Source organism: Dipteris shenzhenensis, chromosome 26 (genome assembly GCF_047967505.1).
Source record: "Dipteris shenzhenensis isolate YYH24624 ecotype China chromosome 26, Dip_SZ_1.0, whole genome shotgun sequence".
In the NCBI taxonomy this organism is placed as follows: Eukaryota; Viridiplantae; Streptophyta; class Polypodiopsida; order Gleicheniales; family Dipteridaceae; genus Dipteris; species Dipteris shenzhenensis.
The window spans coordinates 39,521,388-39,545,201 of NC_141621.1; the positions used below are offsets into that span (position 1 = coordinate 39,521,388).

At 46.1% G+C, this 23,814-nt stretch overlaps 1 protein-coding gene across 4 annotated transcripts in view; it reads left to right on the forward strand.

The window, feature by feature from the left end:
* The window catches only part of LOC147885054 (Transcriptional coactivator/pterin dehydratase), a 92,319-nt gene extending 81,087 nt beyond the window's left edge, over positions 1–11,232 (forward strand). For 2 of the 4 annotated variants that reach the window (XM_087397737.1, XM_087397740.1), the window contains one exon: positions 10,510–10,850. In XM_087397737.1, the coding sequence (XP_087253863.1) occupies positions 10,510–10,763 (254 nt within the window). In that variant the 3' untranslated portion in view covers positions 10,764–10,850. Of the gene's footprint in view, positions 1–10,509; positions 10,851–10,962 lie in introns of those variants that run through there. The other 2 variants (XM_087397739.1, XM_087397738.1) reach the window with 2 other exon arrangements.
* The last annotated feature ends 12,582 nt before the right edge of the window (positions 11,233–23,814 follow it).

The following is a 23,814-nucleotide window of genomic DNA, read 5'->3' on the forward strand; positions in this document are numbered from 1 at the left end:
GGGACATGTACTCCCGCCCCTGTCAGTGCGTAGAGCAAGGAGCTTGTTCCCGGAGTCATTTTCAGCCATTGCAAGCCAATGTCTGAAGCATGAGAACACATCAGATTTGGCCTTCATGCCATATATCCAAGTGAATCTGTTGTAGTAATCCACAAAGGTACAAAAGTAAAGGTAGCAATGGATGCTGTCCGCATTGGCCCGCACACGTCACTATGCACAAGGTGAAGCTTCCTGGATGCACCAAGTGTCCCATCCTTTGGAAATGAGAAACGGTGCATTTTGCCAAACAAGCATCCCTCACAAACATGTTTAACCGGTGCATGCATGGGTGGGAGAGCAACCACCATGTCCTGTGAATGCATTTTAATCAAGCTTCTGTAGTTGAGGTGACCCAACCTCGCATGCCATAAGTGGGAATCTCAAATTACAGATTCAGCCACCAAATTTGCCTCTATAGTAGGCTGTTTTCATAAACATCAAGATGATATAGCCCAGAAGAAAGTGACCTAGTAAGTACTATGCTTTCATCATACCGGTTGTCATACACGGCACATCGATAACCATCAAAGAGAACCCGAAAGCCATTCAAGGATATGGTTGCAATGGAGATGAGGTTCTTCTTGATTCTTGGGACAAACAAAACGTCCATGAGCGTGATCGTATCACGTGAAACTGAAGTGACCTCGACCTGGCCAATCCCTTTCACGGGATAACTGTGCCACCATGTGGAGCAGCCCCCAATGTTTGAAAGAGTGATGTGCTTGGAAGCACCACGGTTGAAGCACCAATCTGACTCAGAATCTAAGACAAACAAGGCTGTAGCATGCTTCGCTAGATGGCACTGGCATGTCACCGTGAAAGCCCACTCATGGTGAGCAATGTTTGCTGCCTCTTGACCATGATCGGGGGCAGCAACAGTAGTATTGACAGCAAGTCGCTTTTGCTGTTTTTTCTAGTCATAAGCCATGCGCTTGCGACATTTAGAAATGTCATGTCCTGGCTTCCTGCAATAATTACAACGTTTGCTATTTTTCTTCTTTGCATCAGACGGGGCAGAATTAGATGAGTGTCCAGTAGTAGATGAGCCTCCAGATGGCTTTGGTTTGCTGTAATTTTGCCCGTTCTTTCCCTTATTTTTGTGATTAGTGACAAGAGCCTGATTTGCAATTTGAGAGGTAGTACGATTTGTGCGACTCTGCTCCTCCTGCAGGAGAAGGGAAACAAGCTGGCCGAAAGTAGAAGTGTTGGGATTGGCCATGTCAACCAACCTTAATGTAGTAGCAAATCGCTGGTAGGACTCAGGAAGTCCATTGATGTTGTGGACACTACCTGAGCATATGGAATAATTTCATGAGGAATGATGTGTCTATTGACAAAAAGCAATGATAGAATGTGCTTGGGCATCTTTACCATCCCATCTAGCCTAGTCGGGTGTGGGAGGAGGGGCTGGAGTAGTAGGAGAAGAGTGAGTAGATCCAGAGGTGGCTGTAAGAGCTGCACTAGCTGTAGCAGCAGCTGGAGTGGAAGCCATAGAGGGAGGTCAAAGGTCCGATCCTGAGACAATACCCCAAAATTTTTTGGCAATTAGCAAATGTTTCACCGTGTATGACCACATGGGATAAGGGTCCATTGAGCTTGTCCTCAGCGGAGAACATAACCATCCAATCGTTGCTTCCCATTGCAAAAAAAAATCCCTGAAGGAAAAATGCGTGCTCAAGAGTAGCCTCAAGGCTTTCACTACAAAATGAGCTGGCTGTCCAAAAATGACAGCAAATTGACTGCTCAAACAATGAGCTAAATGCACGTGCTGTCCCCAAAAATATGACTTGCAGTTCGTTCAAAGGACCCCCCTGCCAAAGATAGTTGTCCTGCAAAAATATCAGCCCAAAACAAGGGGCAAATGTCTGCAAATGTATCCAATGATCGATTGAGCTGTAAATGTCCGAGATGGAGGCTGTGTGCCTCAAATCTGAGAGGACAACAAGCCCAAATCAAGGGGCAAATGCATAATACACCCAAATTTAGCTGAATAAAGCAAATGCCACTGCAATAGACAGCAAATCTGGTAAAAGCCCCAAATTCTGAGAGGGAAAATATGCCAAAAAGAGGGCAGATTGGGAAAATCCCCAAATTGTGCTGCAGGTTGCAAATGTGACTCAATGTGCTGCGATTCCAAGCCAATGTCAATGTTCCTGCATGCATTGTCTGCCAAATGCCCAAAATTGGTTGTACCAAGCCAATGCCACTACAAATTTTAACAAAATTGACAAAGGCCCCAATTTTCGGAAGGGCAAAAATGTCAAAATTGGGGCAAATGACCAAAAGTCCCAAATTTTGCTGAAATATAGAAAATGAGACAAAATGTCCTGCAACGTGACTGCAATGTCCTGCAAAAATGCCAAAATAGACCAATCTGACTGCTAGAGATAGCAAATGTAAGGCTCTCTCACTCAAATTGAGGGAAAAAGTACTTGCATATCTGCCAAAGGCCTCAAGTCCTTTGCAAAATTGAAGCTCAATGTAAAAAGCCCCAATTTCTAAAGGGAAAATTGCAGCAAAAGAGGACAAAATCCAAGAAAGCCCCAAATATCTACAATGTCCAAATCTAGTTGCGAAATCGGCAAACAAATTTTATGGGTAGATTGTACGGTGCAAGTGTAAAGTGTACAACGTACGGCGCACAAAAGATCTGCATGTACGGACAGGTACCGAAGATATGTGTGTACGATGTAAATGTATGTGTGCATACGGACGTCATGAGTGTACGAGAGTTTTGCAAGTATGGACTTGTACGGATGTACAAAAGCTGGCGTCTGGTTGTACGGATGTTGACTTGTAGATGTATGGACGCCTGTACGGGCGTCTGGCGCCTGGCTGTACATCAATGTACAGACTTTGGTATGGCAGATGACACACTTACGGCAAGCAGGTCGTTGTGTACGGACGACTACTGTAGATTGGCGTAGAGTTGGACGTTGATGTTGTTGACGATGAATGCAGTGACCAGTAGATGGAAACATCAAGCATTTGAATGTCGAGTTGTTCCAACAACGAGCGAACGCCAAAAGGAAGGGTCTAGCAAGGGAAATAGAAAGGTCGGGATCTAGATGCTCTAATACCACTGTTGGGTGCAGGAAGCAATGGAACGGGAGTGGAGTGTGGGAAGCAAACAACAAGCTAGAGCAAAACGTAGTACTGCTCAATTGGATAAAGAGAAAGTACAAAGGCCTGGCCTATATGGCCCCCAAGTCAACCATATGACCTACAAGGCACATACCAAGGCTAAGTGCTAACAGATTCCCAATTCCGCGCATCAATGATGGGCCAGCTCAATGGAGCTTAGTTTCAGCAAGATAGATTTGAAGAGTGGTTATCATCAAGTTAGAATATAGCCACAGGCAGTGCATAAGACAACATTCCACACTACTTTTGGGCTGTATGAGTTTGTGATGCCTTTTGGGCTAAAACAAAACGATGGATCGTATCTCTTGACCTTATAGAAAGAAAGAAAGAAAGAAAGAAAGTTTATTAAAGTCTTGGGAAGACTGATGGGTCTATGAGATTGTGAAAATCCTGATACAACGAGCTGTGGTAGTGGAGCTACTGAATGAGCGTCCGTACCAATGCAAAATGCAAAAAATGCAAAAATGCAGAATGGCAGTACTAAGTCCTAAGTACAACATAGTCATGTCGATGGTCGACTATATATATCAATTTAGCAGCATCATCAATATCATCATCATCCCTAGCAACAATAAGATATCAGAATGGATGAGGCAGTGGAGGCATGAAGTCGGCAATAGAGTGATGTCGGCCACTCAGAGGTGCGGTCCTGGCACGTCTCTTGGTCGTAGCTCTGCGTCTAACCAGGGCTACTGTGACCCCCGTCGGTCGGGCTCTGACTCTAAACAAGGAGGGGATGTCTCCAAGTGTGATCTGTGTGTCGACCCTCGGTCTGAGCTATCGGGTCACGGGCTCCGGGTCACGGTCATGTCAAGGCCTCGTCTCGTTGGGGTCCATGTGATCTAGCTGAAAGAACTCCGTGATAGAGCTTTGAGAGGGATCAACCGAGGAAGAAGTCTGCTCCTGTCTCCATGCTCGGAGTATCCTCTCGCGGTGTCTAAGTGTCTCATGAATGAAACCTACCAAACACCGTTGGTCTGGGTAGGAGAGGAAATGGGCTAAAATCCCATAACTATCTCTGAAGAGGCAGTGGAAACGTCCTTGGATCTCATAGTACACAGGACACCTGAAGATGAAATGCTCCTCTGTCTCAACCTCCTGTATGTCACATAGTGTGCATATGCGCCGCTCCCTGGGTAGTCGCTCTGCTCTGCCGCTCTCGATGCGAAGTCTGTTTGAAGAGACCCGGAATTGCCCAAGAGAGATCCTCATCGAGTGGGGTAGGTGAATCTGTGTGTATCTTGGTGGGTCAATGAAACCCTCCGCTGTGATATGTAAGAAGTGATCTCTGTAGAAGCTAAGCTTCACTGGGAGTTCACTCGGTTCCAACCAGGTCCGAAAAGTGTGTAGCTGTAGTAGATCCTCACGGATAACCTGGTTGACCTCGTGTGATAAGAGGGGAGAGAACGGAGCATCCATGCTATAGGGGAAGGGAGGTAGTCTATCCATGTGGAGCCCCAGTCGCTCAAACCATCTCTCTGTACGTGCATACCAACACCTCTGATCTCCTCCTGCTGCAAGTGCCATAGAAGAGGATAGAGCTATCCATGGTAGCCTGCTATGCCCCGAGGTATAATCCCCATATTCCCTAACTCGATACATATATGTGATGACCTGAAATGCAGCATCTAGCTGTAAAGGGGGTGACCCAAACTCAGCCTGAATGATCTGGTGAGGAACGGATGACTTACCACGAATCATTCGTGATAGCATGAGAACCTGTAGCCGCTCCACACGGGCCCACTCTGTATCCGACAAGTTTGGCCCCCAACAAGGGTTGCCGTATATCCTCGCTGGGCGAGCCAAGGAGTCAAAAAGCAACCCCTTGGTGCGTGGATCCTGAAAGTGTGAGCGGAAGCACTGCCTCTCTAGCCTGGCCAATGAGGCATACCCTCTACTCAAGCGTGCCTGCATCGCGGGTCTCATAGTGAAGCGTGGTCCGGAGAAGATAACCCCAAGATAAGTGTATGATGAAACTATCTCAACAGATGACCCCGCAAATGTGAACTGCTCCTGACACATGATGGCTCGAGATGTATTGAAGATCATGACCTTGGTTTTATCCAGGTTGACCTTCAAATCATGAGACTCACAAAAGAACGGTAGTGCGTCTAGGTGTCTCTGAACCCCGTCTGTTGAGGAAGACAAGAGAGCCACGTCATCTGCATAGAGCAAAATTTGGATCAGCGTGCCCGCAAGAGAGAACCTACACCCCCCTGTGTTTGCATCACTGTCTCAAGCTCGTCAATGTAGAGGCCAAACAAGGTAGGCGACAAAGGACACCCTTGTTTGACCCCGATGGTACTCATGATCTCGTCTGTCGAATCTGAGTTGATGGCGTAAGGCCTTACACTCATCATCGTACCAACTATTACAGGGTACAGTTTCAGGGGGTGGTGGGCGGGTGGAGTGGGTGGTGTGGGAAAAAGCGTGAATGGCAGCCTTGTGTAGTGAGCGGGTGACAAGGACAGCACGAATTTCTAAAAGGGGTATGAAGTCAATATAAGTGAGAAGTATGTACAGACGGCCAGAGTAAGAAGGTGAGTGATCCCGATCAAAGCGTATATCGTGGTAGGTGGAGTAAGCACTGAGTGGGGTGGAAGGTGTTGTGCGAAGGGAGGTGGAGATGCGAAAGAAAAGGTATGTATGATCAGCCCCTGGGGGGAGAGGTGCTATAGTGAAGTCAGTAATGCGAGATGTGAAGACAGGGGATCCCATGATGTAATCAACAACACTGGAGCCCCCCCCATTTGGAAAGCATGTGAAACCACCTGAAGCGGGCCATCTGTCAAGACCATTATAGATAATGAGATCATGTATCCTGCCTAGGTCTAATAGGGCCCGTCCATAGGATGAGAATGGACCTCACCTGTGAGTGGAAACCCGTAGCATACCTGCCTCCTCAAGGTCAACATCTGCCAGTAGAGTGGAATCATCTCTGAAATCAAGAAGTGGTACCTGACGGGCCCTTGTCCTCGTGTTGAAGTCCCCCACTAGAAGGACTTCTCTGCGGCTAGAAGAGTCAACGATGGACTAATAAAGGGCAGCAAATGGGGAATATCTCTGGCAAAGTGACAATTCATAGGTACCTTCTTCGATGATGTAATCATCTTCTCTAAGTCCGAAGAAGAGTATAAGGTGCATCTTGTTACTATTTTCCAAGAGTTGCAAAATCACCAGCTCTATGCAAATAGCAAGAAAAGTGAATTCGTGGAAGAGATTCCCTATTTGGGGCATATAATATCCAGGGAAGGAATACGGATGGATCCGACAAAGATCCAAGCCATCCAGGAATGGCTAGAGTTGAAACTGTGCATCAATTCCGTAGTTTCCTAGGCCCGTGTTCATACTATAGAAGATTTATAAGGCATTTTGCAGATATCTCCGCTCCACTCCATGACTTGACCAAGAAAAATGCAGCTTTTAGATGGGGCACTCCATAGAAGAAAGCATTCACTTCACTCAAAGAGAAGCTGACCACAGAGCCAATTTTGATTGTTCTTGTATCAGCCTTTTGATGCCTGTGGAGAGTGTGTTGGGGCTGCATTGCACCAGTATGGTCATGTAGTGGCTTACGAAAGCTGGAGACTAGGGGATGCCGAGAGATATGTGGGAATCTACGAGAAAGAGTTGTTTGTGGCTGTGATTCATGCCCTCCATACATGGAAACACTATCTTTTGGGTGCAGACTTTACTGTAAAGACTGATCATCAAAGTCTGAGATATTTCTTGACTCAGACTAAGCTCTAGGAGCGGACATGAAATGGGCAAATATGCTTTCCATGTATCATTTTCAGATTGTCCATACTCAAGGAGCACATAATAGAGTGTTAGATGCTGTCTCGAAGACCTTAGGTGAATAATGTAAGTATTGGCTATCATAGGGATCTGGAAGACATGAGAGAGCAATATGCCAATGATGTAGATTTTGGTGAGATTTTGCAGCAAGTGCAAGAGGGGCAGTCCACCAGTCACTATTCCTTGAAAGATGGGTATCTAATAAAAGATGACTGCTTATGCATCACCTGAGAGGTGAGGCAAAAGCTTCTGGAGGAATGCCATGCACCTCCATATGCTCGGCGTACAAGAATTGCAGCTACCACTCAGGCTTTAGAGAGGTATTTTTTATTGGCCAGCTATGCGGAAGGATGGACATCAGTTTTTTCAGATGCCTCACTTGTCAAAAGGTCAAATATGACAAGTGGAAGGCACCTAGTCTACTTATGCCTCTTCCCGTGCCTCAAGCACCATGGGAAAGTATTGCAATGGACTTTGCCAAGATCAAAATCACGGAATGATAGGATTTATCATTGATAGATTCAGCAAGCTCGCTCATTTCATTCCAGTACACAAAACTATAAAGACATATCATATGACTAAGGTTTTCATGGCACAGATCTTTAAGCACCATGGTATGCCAAAGTCCATTGTCATTGACTGAGATCCTAGAATGACCAGTCTATTATGGACAGCCCTTTTTGATAATATGGGGACGAATCTGAATTTCTTTTCTTCTTTCCATCCCCAGATAGATGGTCGAAGAGAAGTAGCAAATTCAACAGTATTGGATTTATTGAAATGCTACATTGCTGACCAAAATTCAGATATAAAAATGCACCTTACACTGGTGGAGTTTGCATATAATAATACTACTCACAGCTCCACAGGGAAGGCCCCCTTTGAGGTCATTTATGGAAAGGTGATTCTACCACCTATCTTGAGGACTAAAGACGAGATATTTGCAGATGATCAATATGTCAGAGACCTCTAGACAGCTTTCAGCTAGGTTTGGGCAAGCGTAGAAAGGTCTCGAGAAAAGCATAAGAAGGCCGCATACAAACACATGAGACAGCTAGATCTCAAGCGTGGGGTTTGTGAAGTTCGAAAAAGCTAGGCTCCGCAAGCTTAAGGGCAAAGAAAAAGTGTATGCAAAGTTCTCTCTCAGGCATTATGGCCCTTTCAGGGTCACAGATGAGATTAATGAGGTTGCATATAGATTGGCACTGCAAGAGCATTGGAGGATTCACAATGCATTTCATGTGAGTCTTCTAAAGAAATATCAGGGACCGGAGCCTAGGTTCCACCGGAAGTGGATGAGCTGGAGGAGGTCCTTTAGTTAGAGCATATTGTGAACCATATTCAAGAATTATTCATCATTGAATGCCAAGTGGATGGATGAAGACATGTTGTTTAATCATCCACAGCTCTTGAATATAAGCTTTTCAGTTGAGGTCAACTAAATAGAAGCCGAGGGGATGTCACCAAGTTGTAAATACTCCAAGGCAAAGTTCTAATTGACCATTTATTTGATCATAATTAAAGAGTCTTTCATTTATTTAATTATGTTCAAAAATGTATCTTTTATTGGTCAAAGTATTGACTACGGTCAAAGATACTTAACTCTGGTTAAGTAAGCCTAACCGCGGTTAGAAAGACTTGGCTTAGGCCCAAGAGGGTTAACTATGGTTAATCAAAGAACCACATAGTTGGCTTCGGTCAAAGAGTGTTGACTTCGGTTAACGAGACTTGGCTTACGCCAAGAGGGTTGACTAAAGTTAACCAAGATGTGCCAACCTCGATTGGAGAGACTTGGCCATAATTAAGGCGCTTCGACTGTCAGTCAATCCCCTTAATTATGATCAAGAGGGTCGACCTTGATCGAGTAGAGAAATTGTTTTATGTTATGTGCACATGTTTGCTTGGTGGGGGCGCCCACAATGGCTAGGATTAGTCCACATATTATTATTTTCATGCAAAGCGATGACCACTAATGGGTGTCGTGATTGTGCGCTATTGCAGGTACCAAGAGGGATTCAAGACCAAGCAATATGGAGCTTCGCAAGCAACCAGGAGATCACCCACATGACCAAGTGGTTCGAAGACTCCAGAGTTGCCCATAGGTGGCATGTAATTAGGAAAGTAGTCTAAAATTTGACACTTCACATGTTGCCATAGAAGTGCGCTATGAGCTCCTTTGTTCAAGATAACTAGCTGATGTGTGAAGTCTTGAAAGAACTCACATAGAAACTTAGGTGTGTGACCAATAAGCATGTGCACAAATTGAGGAGAATAGAGGTGGATATCCTTGGAATACAATAGGTTTGTCACATAGGTTAAATTATTTAATGCATCCTATATGGAAGCATCAACAAATAAAACTCATACCATGCCATGGCCAACAAGATCTAGCTCACCACCAAAACTCTTCCTGTATATGAGAGGTTGGAGTTCTCTAAAAGAGAGCTTATGCCAGATTCTTTCCCATTCTGGGGTGACCTGTTGTTGTACAGAGCTGTCAAACCTGAGGTATGACAACCTTGATACCTTGCAGTTTTTCGTTTCCCAATATGCTCGGGACTTTGTCATGGACAAGAGGAACTTGGAAGACTTATATGCCCTCCAATATGCGATCCAATACGGGTTGAGGAGTGAATGAACAAGCAGTAGACTCTTGGCTGTCCCTTCCACATACACAACAATATCATTTACCAACTCGGTGTCTGGAGCTCATGCACAACCAAATTTGGAGCTACAAGATTATAAGTAGTAGCCCAAGGCCTCATCTGCAACACGACAGCAGAATAGGGTAATGAGGCAGTCCTGTCGGAGTGTCTTGTTAGTGGGAAGGCCTCTCCAATAATGAGCACGTGGATTGAGAGCCGTATGTATAGCATTAATGCTCCATGAATTCATCTCTTTGAGGAGTCCATCGTGCTTATCATGCCTCAAATAAGTGCCAGCTGTGTCGATCATAGGTCTTCTCAAAGTCAGAAAAGAAGGGCACAAAGAGGCTGATATTGCTATTGTCATTCTATTTCCTTTGAAGAGGTGAAGTTATCTTCTAGGATTCTCCGGGCTTTGACAAACCCATTCTGCCTCTTGTGGATCAAGTCCGGAAGGATCACCGGGAGTAAGGTCTTGGGTCTTGTAGGCTGTGTCCAAGAGAGTCAGGGATTTCACTGCCAGTGCTTCCCCCCTCCCCTCCTTTGGGGATGAGGCATTCCCTGCAACAAAGTAAGAATGCTGATTGATTATGTACAATGTCTCCGTATAATTTTCTAGTCTTCAAAATCCTTATAGAAGGGTGAAATTGGTTTGTTTTCCCACATGATGCATATGTTTAGGTCTAGAAAAGCTTTTATGCTTTTACTTTTTTGAAGATGTAATATATTTCACATTCTATTTTCTATGATCCTCGTAACTGAGGTTTTCAAGCTTAGATTATGATTATCGATAGCATCTTCTTGAATCCATTATATAATACTAATTGCCTCTTATTCTTGGCTTGATCTCTCAAATAGTTGCTCAGCAAATTCTTCTGTTCAGGGTTTTTCTCTAGATCCAACACTTCTGTACGAGAAAGGAGAATGAAATCTCTAGGGCAGAAGCTGCTACCTTCTATGTCAGTGAATTTTCTAGTTGTAGTAAATAACATTCTTTTGAAGGGTCCAGCATTTTTTTCCCATTTTGTACGAGTGGTCAGGTTTTCCCTCGAAGTAGACATCTTGTCAATCCAATTGGATTGTTGTGTATCAAAGAGAGGTGGTCATATATGTCGAGAAGGCCATACGAAGGCTTGAATGTTACGGTCAATGGAATGAAAATGCTCACAATATCTCAGGGTAAAGGCATGTGAGATGTTAACTTTGACCTTAGAGGGCCTCAAATTTTCCCCTGCATTCTTTTGAATTTTTGTGTGTTTGATATTGCAATGTAAATTCATGTATGCTCTCTAATCTACGCATATTCTTCTTATTGGTTATTTTTTTTCTGGAGCAGGGGGTCTCACCGAAAATGACTTCATTCTTGCTTCCAAGATAAATGCCCTTAAAGTAGAAGGTCTATTTAGGAAGACTGTAACTCGAGGAAGCTTATCAGTTTCATGAACCTTTGTGATCCACAGAGACTGTAGCAGAGGAATCCTGAAGTGGTGCTTTAGACCCGAGAGTTTTGACTTGAAGTGTATTAGGAAGTTTTTATTAAAAGTCATAGATGATAAGAATGCATAATTTTGACAATGGTTGAGAATCTGTGCAGTCTTTAAGCGCCCCCCCCCCCCCCCCCCCCCCTTCCCCCCCCCAACACCTCACCCATTTGTGTGTGTGTTATAAATCATGTCCGAGACAAATCTTCTGCCATCTCTTACGAGGGTGGGATGGTTAGCTCGTTGGGTGTAAAGAAAGTGTGGGTGTGTGCTTCTTATTTGTAGTATTTGCAAAAGATGCTATGATGTAAGAAACTCTCTCTCTCTCTCTCTCTCTCTCTCTCTCTCTTGCAGGGGATCATTTAGGCTGTCATGGCACTTTACGAGAGTCTTAGGCGGAGTCCGGGCAGGATTTGGGTGGACAGACGAGATTATGAGCACTATTGGGGTCAAACAAGGGTGTTCTTTATCACCTACCTTGTTTGGCCCCTACATAGACGAGCTTGAGACAGTGATGCAGGCACAAGGGGAGATGAACACGTTGATCCGGATATTGTTGTTTGCAGATGGCGTGGCTCTTTTGTCTTCCTTAGAGGGGCTCCAGAGACACCTTGACGTACTTCAGTCCTTTTGTGAGTCATGATTTGAAGGTCAACCTGGGTAAAACCAAGGTTATGATCTTCAACACATCTCGAGTCGTCGTCATGTGCCAGGAGCAGTTCACGTTTGATGGGTCACCTGTTGAGATAGTTTCATCATACATGTATCTTGGGGTTGTCTTCTTTGGATCCATCTTCACTATGAGACCCGCGATGCAGACTCGCTTGGACAAAGGATACGCTTCATTGGCCAGGCTAGAGAGGCAGTGCTTCCGCTCACACTTGCAGGATCCATGGACCAAGGGGTTGCTTTTTGACTCGTTGGTGTGCCCAACGGGGATGTATGGCAGTCTTTGTTGGGGGTCAGACTTGTTGTCAGATATAGAGTGGGCTCGTGTGGAGCGGCTACAGGTTCTCATGTTATCACGGATGATTCGCGGTAAGCCATCCGTTCCTCACCAGATCATTTGGGTCATCTCCATTACAGCTAGATGCTGCATTTCAGGTCATCACGTATCTGTACCGAGTCAGGGAGTATGGGGATTATACTTTGGCGCGTAGCAGGCTACCATGGCTAGCATTGTTCTTCTCTATGGCTCTTTCAGCAGGAGGTGACCAGAGATGCTCGTATGCATGCACAGAGAGATGGTTCGAGCGACTGGGGCTTCACATGGATAGACTCCCCTTTCAGTATAGTATGGATGCTCCGTTTTCTCCCGTCTTGTCACACGAGGTCACCTAGGTCATCCGTGAGGATCTCTTATAGCTACACACATTCCGGACCTGTTTGGGCTTTCAATGAAGCTCAGCTTCTATGGGAATCACTGCCTGCATGTCACATATAAGGGTTTCATTGATCCACTAGGATACACATAGATCCACTTACCCCACTCAATGAGGATCTCTATTGGGCGGTTTCGGATCTCTTCACATAGATTCCGTATCAAGAGTGGCAAAGCAGAGGGTCTACCAAGGGAGAGGCGCCTATGCACATTATGTGACACACAGGAGGTTGAGATAGAGGAGATGTACTAAAGAAAGCCACAACACCAAAGGAAAGGAAGATCATCTCTAAAACACTTGAAGAAGAAAAATGACGGGGCAGCAAGACTCTGAAAGTGCTGGTCAGAGGTCTTACAGTAGGTGATAGTCCCATGTCAGATGCCAAAACTCTTTTTGACAAGATGGGAGTCAACCTTACTTGTGAATTAGCCTGGAGAGTGAGTAAAGTAGATGCACCGACGAGGCCCTTGGTTGTAAAGCTACGATCAACCACAGATAGATCCACCCTCATGAGTACACGGGTAACACTGAAGGGGACCAAGATCTTTCTGGATGAAGATCTCACACTCCTATAGCAGGAGCATAGAAGGAAAGAGGGGTTAAAAAAATAAGTACAAGATGCAGTAGAAGGGGACAACACATGATGGTGTCTGAACAATGGGGCGAGTATGCAAAACAAATTGAGAATGGCAGTGTGGAATTGTAATGGCACCCTCTGGTTTGACCTGGGGGGGCTCTTGGAGACATACAGTAACAGAGACATGATCTTCTACACTGAGACACACGAGAGCTTAGAGAGAAGGCTATCCATAATGATAGGATACACATGGAGTCTGCTCATAGGAGGGAACTAAGGAGGGATAGTGGGGTACAAGGATCTAAAGGTGTGGTTATTCTCTTTAGATCACCTCTGAGGCCACTCCGCTCTGTGATAAGTAGGGAGGAGCACGCATGGCACATGTGGATTCGTGTTCACTTACCGGATGCATGACTGATCTTCATTGTAGTGTGTTACTTTCCCCCGGGCACATCATCTTATGTACGAGAGGTCACCACTGACGGGCACAACCCATATGAGACTATCTATGATGACATCATTGAGTTCTCCAGACACGGGGACACTTCTCCTTGGTGACTTCAATACACGTACTGGGAACAGACAGGTGGGCCTGTTAGATTTCGATGAGGATTTCCTCAGAGTATCGGAGATGAAGGCAGCAGAGCTGGGGATCGTGAGGCAATGGGCAGATGTGCAGATGCATTAGTGATAGCCTATGGGAGGCATCTACTCGGGTTGAGGGCTATACATGACTTGATCATATATAGCGGTCTCCGAAGATGGCCATCATCTGGCGGGCTCACTTGTTTCCCACATGGAGGGGGGAGTAGTATGGTCGACTACTTGCTTGGTCCACTAGCCTTTGTCCCATGGATACATGATTTTACTGTGTCTCCTTCACTCGGAGCCGACCACTCATACCTTATCTTTTGTATATCGGTCGCCATGCCAGCCATGAAGAGGCCCCCCTGCCACCGACTTGTGTTCAAATCCATTCTGATCATACTCTTGACCTGGTGTACGTGAGCCACTTGGCTTCTGAGCTTCTAGTGCTACTTGGAGAGGGGATGGACCTTGCACATGTATCAGACACCCTTATCTGAGTGATGCATGATGTTGCCACCAGATCCTTTCCCACAACATGATTTGCACGTGTTTCAAATGGGTAGATTCCCCAAAACCCCTGGTTTGATGATGAGTGCAGAGAGATGAGAGCCCACCTTACACGTGAGCGAGCACTGGGACACTTGACTTTACTAGAGGCACAATGGATCTCACGTTGAGTGACACAGTGTAAGAAGTAGGCTTTTCTCATGCACATAATGATGACTACGGGGTGGGGGCTCTTGTTGTAGGGGAAGTTGGCCATCCCCATTAGAGATCCAGCAGTTTGGCATACATATGCATGCTCTCTGTATGATGTCCCAGGTCAGGCACCACTTGATATGTCTATGCCTAGACCCACTACGTGTCATTTGTTTACTGCGCAAAATGTACGAGCTGTCCTTCGGCTTCATAACCAGAGATCACTAGATCATGCGGGACTACACATTGAGCATTTTGCGCATGGGCAAGAGATCTTGATCCCAATCCTAGCACAGCTGTTTAACCATGCCGTAGGCCATGGCTTCCCACCTACCTAGAGCACCACCACCATAGTACTGATACACAAGATAGGTGATCCCATGGACACTGGGAACTATTGCACTCTTATGATTGGCCACACTTTGGCTAAGATATATGGGTCGGTACTAGAGAGAGATTTGTAGCCACACAGAGGGTCACGGAGAGCGGGCACTTAGGTTGGCATGTTTTCGGAGACATCACTTCACCCTAGATCACATTTTCACCCTGAGGGCTATTATTGAGGAGGCGAAGTCGAGGCATCAGAAAGTCTACACTTGCTTTGTGGACTTTCGCAAGGCATTTGATACTGTCGCATGCTCTCGCTTGATTAGGAGGTTACAAGACTTGCATGATCATAGAGATCATGATTTGGGGAGTCATGACTCTGTATGACTCTGTTAGAGGGAGGATACGTGCTCGAGGAGACCTATCAGACAGGGTTGAGAGCACTATCGGAGTTAAACCCGCTATCACCGATGCTTTTTAGGCTCTATATCGATGAGATTACTTCTTTTGTCGATCGTTTAGGAGGGGAGGGTTCGCTTCTGGTTGATCTGATGGTACAAATATTGTTGTACGCCAATTACGTAGTCCTCATATCATCCTCAATAGAGAGACTACAGAAACATGTAGAGACTCATGTTTTGCAGAGAGAGCGACTTGACGGTTTACTTTGGGAAAATCAAGATTATGATCTTCAATACCTCGCGAGCAATGTCTCGTCGCCATAGCTTTACATACTATGACGAGCTTGTGAAGATAGTGCAATCTGACACATATTTGGGGATAGTGTTCATCGGACCAGGTTTCACGATGATCCATGTGGGTACAACACGACTCACACGAGGACAGGGTGCTCTGGCCCGACTAGAGAGGCGATGCTTCCAAGCATACTTCCAAGATCCTCCGATGAAAGGTTGGCTTTTTGACATGCTGGTGAAATTGACTGCCATGTATGCAACACCCTTCTAGGGGAGTGATATTTCAGTGACAGAGTGGAGGTGATTTGAGAGGCTATAGGTGACTACGGGATCTAGGATGATTCGGAATAAACCCTCAGTCCCCCATCAAATTATATAGGTAGAGTTTGCCATGACCCCTCTTCAGGTTGATGCCATCGTTCGGAGTCACGTTCCTCCATAGAGTTTGGGCCGTATCCCAGTGAAGATTAGCGAGGTTAGCATTAGAGTCCTGCAGGCAACTAGCGGAGAGCGGTGTTGATACGGCATGGTATGCACGGATATCCACGCGGTTTGGTAGTCACGGCATTCAAATGGACATACTTTCTTCCTTTAAGTATAGTTTAGATGCACCACTTGAGATGATCACACGAGATGAGATCAACCGTATCATATGGGTGGCCTCCTCTAGCTCTATGCATCTAGGGTTTGGGGGGGAGAGAAGTTCTCCACCAAGATCTAGTTCTACCATGACCACTTTCTGAGGGTCTCAGAGCACGATCTTGTCATCAGACCTCAGTATCTCCACGAACCTTCTCTAGGGGGATGATAGGAAATCCCCCATGGACTAACAACCAAAAGAAATAGGATATCGTCCATGGTCTCATGCTAGTCCAAAGATGAGGCTTGAACCGAGAGACGATCTCTCGAGGAACCTCCTGCTCGACCCAGTAGTGCTTCCTTGAGGGTTTTCAAGCCATTGTCTCCTGTTAAAGACAACGGCCTATGCGAGTCGTGTACGAGAAGGGCACCTGCTCTACCTTGCTCGCGTGTCCTACTTTGGTTGACCAAAACCGTGCCCTTGATTCCCACTGAATATCGCGGAGGGGTCGGTTCTCCTAGAGCCAAAAACGCCAAACTGCTCCCTCCGGGATTGACAAGACTCTCCGGATCGATGTGTCATCCCTTGCCTAAGTGGCCCACCACCTTGATCAATTGCGCCTCCAAAACATTCAGGGCTACCTCATCTAGATCATCCCTACCTATCTCAACCTACAACAAACCTCCAAACAAGGGTCTTCGAAAAAAGGGAACCTTGAGAGGCACCTCTGTCCGTGAGAATTGTCTAGACTAGCTATGGAGAGTCTAAGGACTGCGTAGCCCTTCCCGCTAAGAGGTGAGAATCGATGCATCAATCTATGCTATCCGTGTACTTGTCCCCCTCAAATGCGAAAGGGCTTGTCCTCTAGTCACTTCATCCCTAGGAAGTCAATGCCAAACTCCAAAAGATTTGGTCGGGCCATAGTCCCACTGTGCCCATCCAATATGTGTCTGTTGGCCTAGCTTACATCCCTATGTATCTTGAACCTTCAGGTGCCGAATGATCAGTTGCCTCTCGAACTCTCCCTGCATGAGGGGCTGGCCCAGATGAACTCCCTAGCTAGTTGCTGCCAGACCTTGAAAAAGGCTCATCATGAGGGGGGGGCACATAAAAGATCCACCTGTGGGACTTCTACCACTATCCAACTATGCGAGGAGTGTTCCCTAGGAGCCCCTGGTGAAGGAGGAGCTTCCAAGGCTCCCCGCCTTGGGTGAGACCACATACCAGGAGCTTGCCCAAGGGCTCTGCTCTGAATCTCTGAATTAGTGATGCTAAAACCTCCTCCTGTTTGCGACATCATCAGAATCTACCATGCCACTCGATCTTGCCATCTGAACCTGCTCAAAGGTACTTGTGCACCAATGTTTGCATCTCGGGTGAAAACACCATTAGGAGGTTATGTATCGGGTCATAGCAAGGACCCGATTGACTACCAATGCTCTACTCGTGAAGGAAAGTTTGGTTGAGCTCCAATACAAAGAGCTTGCACCAAACACTCTCTAGAACATGACAATTTGTTGCTGTGCTAAACCTAGCAGCAAAAGTACCTTGTCTGTCCAAACGGTATCCAATAAAAACCACAAGCAACCCCCCAGTCTCGGACGTCCTCAACCTCCTTTATGTTTGTGAAGAAGACAATAGATTTGGTCTAGTTAATGCAGGCTCCAGAGGCCTCATAGTAGATAGCCAAGCCTCCCCCGATCGACTCAAGGCTCGCTACTGAGCTCTCCACATACAATGTTGTCATCGGCAAACTCTAAATTTAGTAACTCCTCTTGTTTTCGGATCGGCAACCTCATCCCTGTGAGACCAGTCTCCTGAGAGTGAAGAAAATAGGCCAACGCCGGGCATCTTTGTCGAATTTTGCGAGAACAGAGGCGGCCTCACCCGTGTGCCCCCCAATGATCACCTGGCTAGAGCTCCCTGCATATAGAGCTAAGACTCCTCTGCTCTGATCCACCTCTTTGAGAATCCTAGTCTCTACATGGTGCCCTCCAAAAAGAACCAGTTCCAACTCTGTCATATGCCTTCTCAAAATCCAAGAGAAGGATGGCAAGAGGCTACAACTCCTCGAACTTGAGTCAAAAACTTGGGTCATTCTCTCTAAGCCTCTCAATGGATTCCAGATCTTGTCGTACTGCTCTCTCTTTTTGCTAGAGCATGTCTCCGCCGAAGCCTTGGGACTGCAACTCTTGGCTACTTCGTTGATTTCAATTGGCTGCCTCAATATCTCAACTAGTGCCTGTTGAACCTCCGCCTCCTATAAGAGATCGTCTAGAATGCAAAACCCCCATTGGGAAGTCCTCGACGACTACTCTAGGTGGAGGACGATTGGAGAGTGATTTGACATCGTTGTACTTGCTAAGATGCTGGTGGGGCCTTGTGTAGCGCCTAGTCCCCAACATAAAATCTATCTAGGTGCTTCAACATGCCGTCATGTCTCCTTTGTCCAAAAGAAAAAAGGAGGCTGTCAGGGAGCCTAGTAAAATCCACCTCCCTCTACGGTTCTCTACCACTGGCCATGAAAATACACTGCACCCAAGTGCTCTCTGTTGCTTGCATCTTGGCAAAGGAGGCTCCACCTTGCTTGTCGTCTATGGAGATTGTTGAAATCACCTCCAACATTCCAAGAGTCCACACCTTGAAGACAATTTGTCAGATGTCTGTAAAAAGTAGGGGGTTGCTGCCTACAAGTGGGAGGATCCTGATCCTAGACTCACTTGCCCGAAGACTGATCCTGTTACACCCCAAGAGCAAGAGCGGAAGAAAGGTTAAAATAGGATGGGATTCTTGCCTTGGCATGGCCAAGTGGTTGCAACATAAGAAATAGGAAGAGTGGTGAGTAGGGTTGGCCCTCCCTTCAAAAGCTGCTATATATATAAGCTAGAAAGTTGACTTATGGTCTTCAGTTGTAAGTGCAAGTTTGAGGAATAAAAGACTTCCTTCTTTTCAAGTGGTGTTGTCTATGGTTCTCATGCTCTTGCCCTTGTGAATGCCTCTCACCCTCTTTCCCCTTCTCCTTCGATGCATCCCCCTTCCCTCCGACTCACCCCTCCCCTTTCTTCATCTCTCTCACTCTCTTCCTTCCCTCTTGAGGATTCACATTGCTATAACTTCGGAAGCTATTGAAGTGACACTATGGAACGCATGGGCTTGCATTGCTCCCTCCGACTCACCCTTCCCCTTTCTTCATCTCTCTCACTCTCTCCCTTCCCTCTTGAGGATTCACATTGTTGTAACTCCAGAAGCTATTGAAGTGACACTATGGAACACATGGGCTTGCATTGCTTTGGCAAGGAGTAGTAGGAGGTGGAGAGTTCCCTCGCCATTCTTCCAAGATCTCTTTCCCTTGTGAGTCACCGTTGAAGACCACATTTTTGACGCTGTTGTCGAGGAGATAGATGTATGCTTTTACTTGCACATGCTTCTTCCATTAATTCCCATTGCCATGAAGCTTGGTTGTGGAGTTTAGTGTAGGGATAGAGCTAGAAAGGTGAGCGAGAAGGAAGAGAGAAAAGACTCGAGTTGTTTTTTGAAAGTTTTTGAGTGGTTTGTTGTAGTTTGTGTGCATTGGAGGTCTCAAAATCTAGGAGGGAGTGTTTTGAATCATTGCTAAACCTTGGATCAAGTCCCACCCCATTGGAAAAGTTGAAAAGTGATGAATGGGTTGAAGTTTCAAGGTCTTGGGAATGACAAACAATCCATCTTGGGAAGGAAACCTTCCATTTTAGTCCAAACTTGCTTGTTTTTTGCTATTTTTGACTCCTTTTTGGTTGCTTCTTGTTGTTTAGTAGGTAGTTTAGCTAGGAAACTAGTCCTTACACACTCCAAACATTACACAGAGACCCAAGAAGCTCAGAGAATCCCAAAAATTTTGTCGGCCAGAGTGTTCTAGAGAGGCGCTAGGTTAACCTACGTTGAGTTAAAATCCGCCAAGATAGTGTTGACCATGCCATGATATCGTTGACTCTATCAAGTTAACTTTGACTTTGTCGAGATAGCGTTGACTCCGTTGGGTTAGGACTATTGACATTTCTGACACCTTCTGACTTGGTTTGATAACGCACACTTGACATAATCTCTGACAGGTGGCATAATTAATGACTAAATCTTGCCCAAAATAGGAGTCAAAACTACTCCACGCACAAGGAATCACCTTAGTATTAGCCTCATTAGGAATCTTGGTCCCTAGCTCCTACTTGGTACATGGTCCACCACAGGATGACACTTCCAAGTTCGGAAGACTTAATGAGTTTCGACGCCAAAATAGGGGAGAACCCAAATCTGGGAGGTCCTATGGCTCCCAACTCCAGCTCGGTTAGGCCCCAATCCCCCACCCCCTCCACTACAGCCATGCGTCTAAGGCAGACATTCTCCAATATTATGGGACGGTTCAGCTTGACTGATCTTGACCTTGTCAATCCCTTCGCTAGGTAGACTCGAATGATCAAAGAGTAGCAAGACTTTTCGCGAAGATCTGCATCAGGTAATGCTCAACGAAGTCCCTTGTTAGCCTCAACTGAAGAGCCTTCATGGCCTTGAGTTCAGTTCTATGAGGGTGAAGCCTCCTTTACGAGAAATTCTGAGCCTTGGGTACCCAGGTTCTAGACACCAAGTCTCGAAGGGTAGGGTATTGATCAAATGAACTTTGGGGAGAGCAACTTGCCTCATCTGTTGGTCCCTCGACCTAATCTGAATGTGGCTTGGGGAGGAGCTCCAGAGGGTACTCCCTTCTCCATGGCTACACCTTGTAGGCCGGCACCTAACGTAAACATACCAATGCCAAGGCCCATTCCGATGAGGCTAGTAAACCTGAGCTCACCACACGTGTCGGTTCCAGGTCTTATGAGACCAGGACTAGAAAACATAGTTCCTATTCGGTCGAAAAACTATTATAATCCACCTCAAGGACCACCCAACTATGGTATTGTGCCAGTCTCCCAAGCACCTCCGCTTGTGCCACAGACAATACTACCCGATGAGGATCCTAGTGCAAGCATTAGGAAGGGGGTCGCGCCGCAAGTAGTTAAGGGGAGGGATGTCAACGCTTCATGAAGTTGTTTGGTTACCATCTCCAAGCTTATCACTAAGTTTCTAAGAGAAGGAAATCTTGTCTCCCACGTGGAAGGGTTCGAGTTTCTAAGAGAAGGAAATCTTGTCTCCCACGTGGAAAGGTTCAAGTAGATTTGTGAGACCTATGGAGACATTAGTGACCTGGACAACGTGAATGCATTTGGGTTGAGCCTTGACGGTAAGGTGGGCCAATGGTACATGGCTTTAGGAGCTGACAAATTAATCAATTGGGAGACGTTAAGGAAGGCCTTTATAGTGGGATTTGCTCCCATTAGCCCAAAATGGAATCTGATCAACCAGTTGTACGAGGTTAAGCAAAAGTAGTAAGAAACCCCACGGGAATACATTGCCAAGATTAAACATATGAATTCTCGCTACGAGCCTCATGAGAGAATGAACGGCTCCTACCTCTATTCCTTCTTGGGTTAAGGGCGGCAAAATTGTATGACCATTTGCTCACCCTTAACCCCACATCGTTCGAGTTGTGCAGCAAGATTGTTGTACGGATAGGACCCACATCGTTCGAGTTGTGCAGCAAGATTGTTGTACTCTTGGATGACAATATAAAGGATAAGGACCAACTCGTAAACTTCCCTGTCACTCCTATAGAAGTGTCTTATGCTAGCAAGGCAACTAGCCCAGGAACACCATCTTACAAGATGTTATTTACACCCTATATGCCATCTAGGACCACGAGACATCGATTCTAGAATGACCACCAAAAGGTGAGATTGGTTTTGCAAGGATTTTGTTTTTAATTCCCTCTCCCCAAGAGGTATTTGTTGGATGTACAATTTGCCACCTTGGTTGTAATCCCATGTTCCAAACATTCCCTATGCAGTCAACTAGGCTCTTTGAAAATAGGCCAATCTCTTTTTGACCACCAAGTTAGTTTTGTTTTATTTCCCATGACCATAAGCTTTTGGATTGCTAAATTTTATGGGTTGTTTTTCAAGCATAAATAGAAGTTTCTTTTCTTTGGAAAAAAGTAATTGGAAAGGTATAAACCACATGCCTTACCCCACTAGGTGGCATTAGGCTACAGAAGAGGACCCCACATCCTTTTATGACTTTAAGGAACTGCAATTGGAAGGCCGAGAACCCATCACCCAACCCCTTGATGTAGCAGGGCTCGCCACCTTCTTGTCCACAGAGGTGCAGCAGCCCTATTGAGGGGGAATCCTATCCTCAGGAGAGACCTATTCGACTAGATGAATAGGCAGATGGTCATACCCCAAGAGATGGCTACCAAGGTAGTGGAAGTCACCACAGAGGCACCATGCCTACTGAAGATCCCGATTAATAAACTGGGCTGATACTTCCAGAGCGACGACACCAATGATGTGCTACCAATTACCTACCAAAGCAAGAATGCCACAGTAATCTTGGACGGAGGCGCTAGTGTCAGCATCATCACTAAACAATGCTCGGCTAAATGGGAAAAGCTTGACCTCAAAAACACCAACCGAGTTGTCAAATTAGTCGATGGAGCAACCGCCCAATTGACAGGGGCGTGGAGGGACATGAAGATCAAAACCTCCAGCCTCACCTATTGTGTCTGGTTTGTGGTAATGGATCTCTATGGATAGCTAGATGGCTACGATGTTATATTGGAAAGACCCTTCATGCGTGCGGCAGGATTGGTCCATGACTGGTCCTTAAATAGGATCTATTTGTGCAAGGATGATCAAATCGTATGGGTCGTCGACCTCCAGTCATGGAAGGCCCAACCCCTGATCGGCAACTTATTTGTCGCCGCTGAGTCGGATACTACTTAGAGAATCAATCCGTGAATGTATTCCTAGCATGTAAAGACAAGGACCCGGGCGAGGATTGAGACGAGCACTAGTATGCTCCGCTGCCAAAGCGTGAGTTTTCATAGAACTGGATGCATGTCCTCACTACAATAGATGCGGTTGAAAGGACAGGGACAAAAATGGCAGCCCAAGATCCCTAGGTGCCTAGAAAAATAGTCCCCTTAAATATGATTAACATCCTCAAGGCACCAGAAGAGGTCCAAGAGGTGTGGAAAGTGAAGATGGATCTGCATTGGTTGAGGTATGTGGGTGCTATCACCTCACACCACGAGTTCTCGACCAATTGGGGAGCTAGGCTGGATAGAATCAAGGCTCCCCTAGGATCCTTAAAAGCATAGGAGTTGAGCCCCCACCGGAAGTTGGTCCACCGCGGAGGGTAAGTCTCCAAAAGCCAAAACCCCCCAGACTCCTTCCACAAAGAAGCAACCCTCACCAAAAGTCTTGGAAGATGGGGAGGAAGAGGAGATTGATCTGCGTCAAGTCCCCAATCACTTCAAGGCATATACAATCCAAGACCACAAGATACTTCTTGAGCAGGCCAAGCGAACTGCAGAAGGAGAGCATCAAGGGTATGACGGTTCGGCTAAGGTCAAGGAAGTGGACCTTGCATCAGACGATGGAGACCCTAAGCCAGCCTATATAGCTGGTGACCTCTCCCGTAAGCAAGAGGATGATTTGGTTACCCTCCTGTAGGAGTTTCAAGATTACTTCACTTGGAAATATACCGACATGAAGAGTGTGCCACCTGAGGATGTACAACATACCATCCCCATGTTGGATGACATAAGTCTAATGCGGCAAAGACCTTACCCTATGAATCCAAAGTACGCGAGTACCGTTCGGGAGGAGATACAAAAATTGATCGACGCAGGATTCAGCCGCAGGACTTGCCATGGAATGGTGGGGAGTTTATACTTCAAAGGTGATGCTTTTTGGGCTCACTAATGCCCCCGCTACATTCCAAAGGCT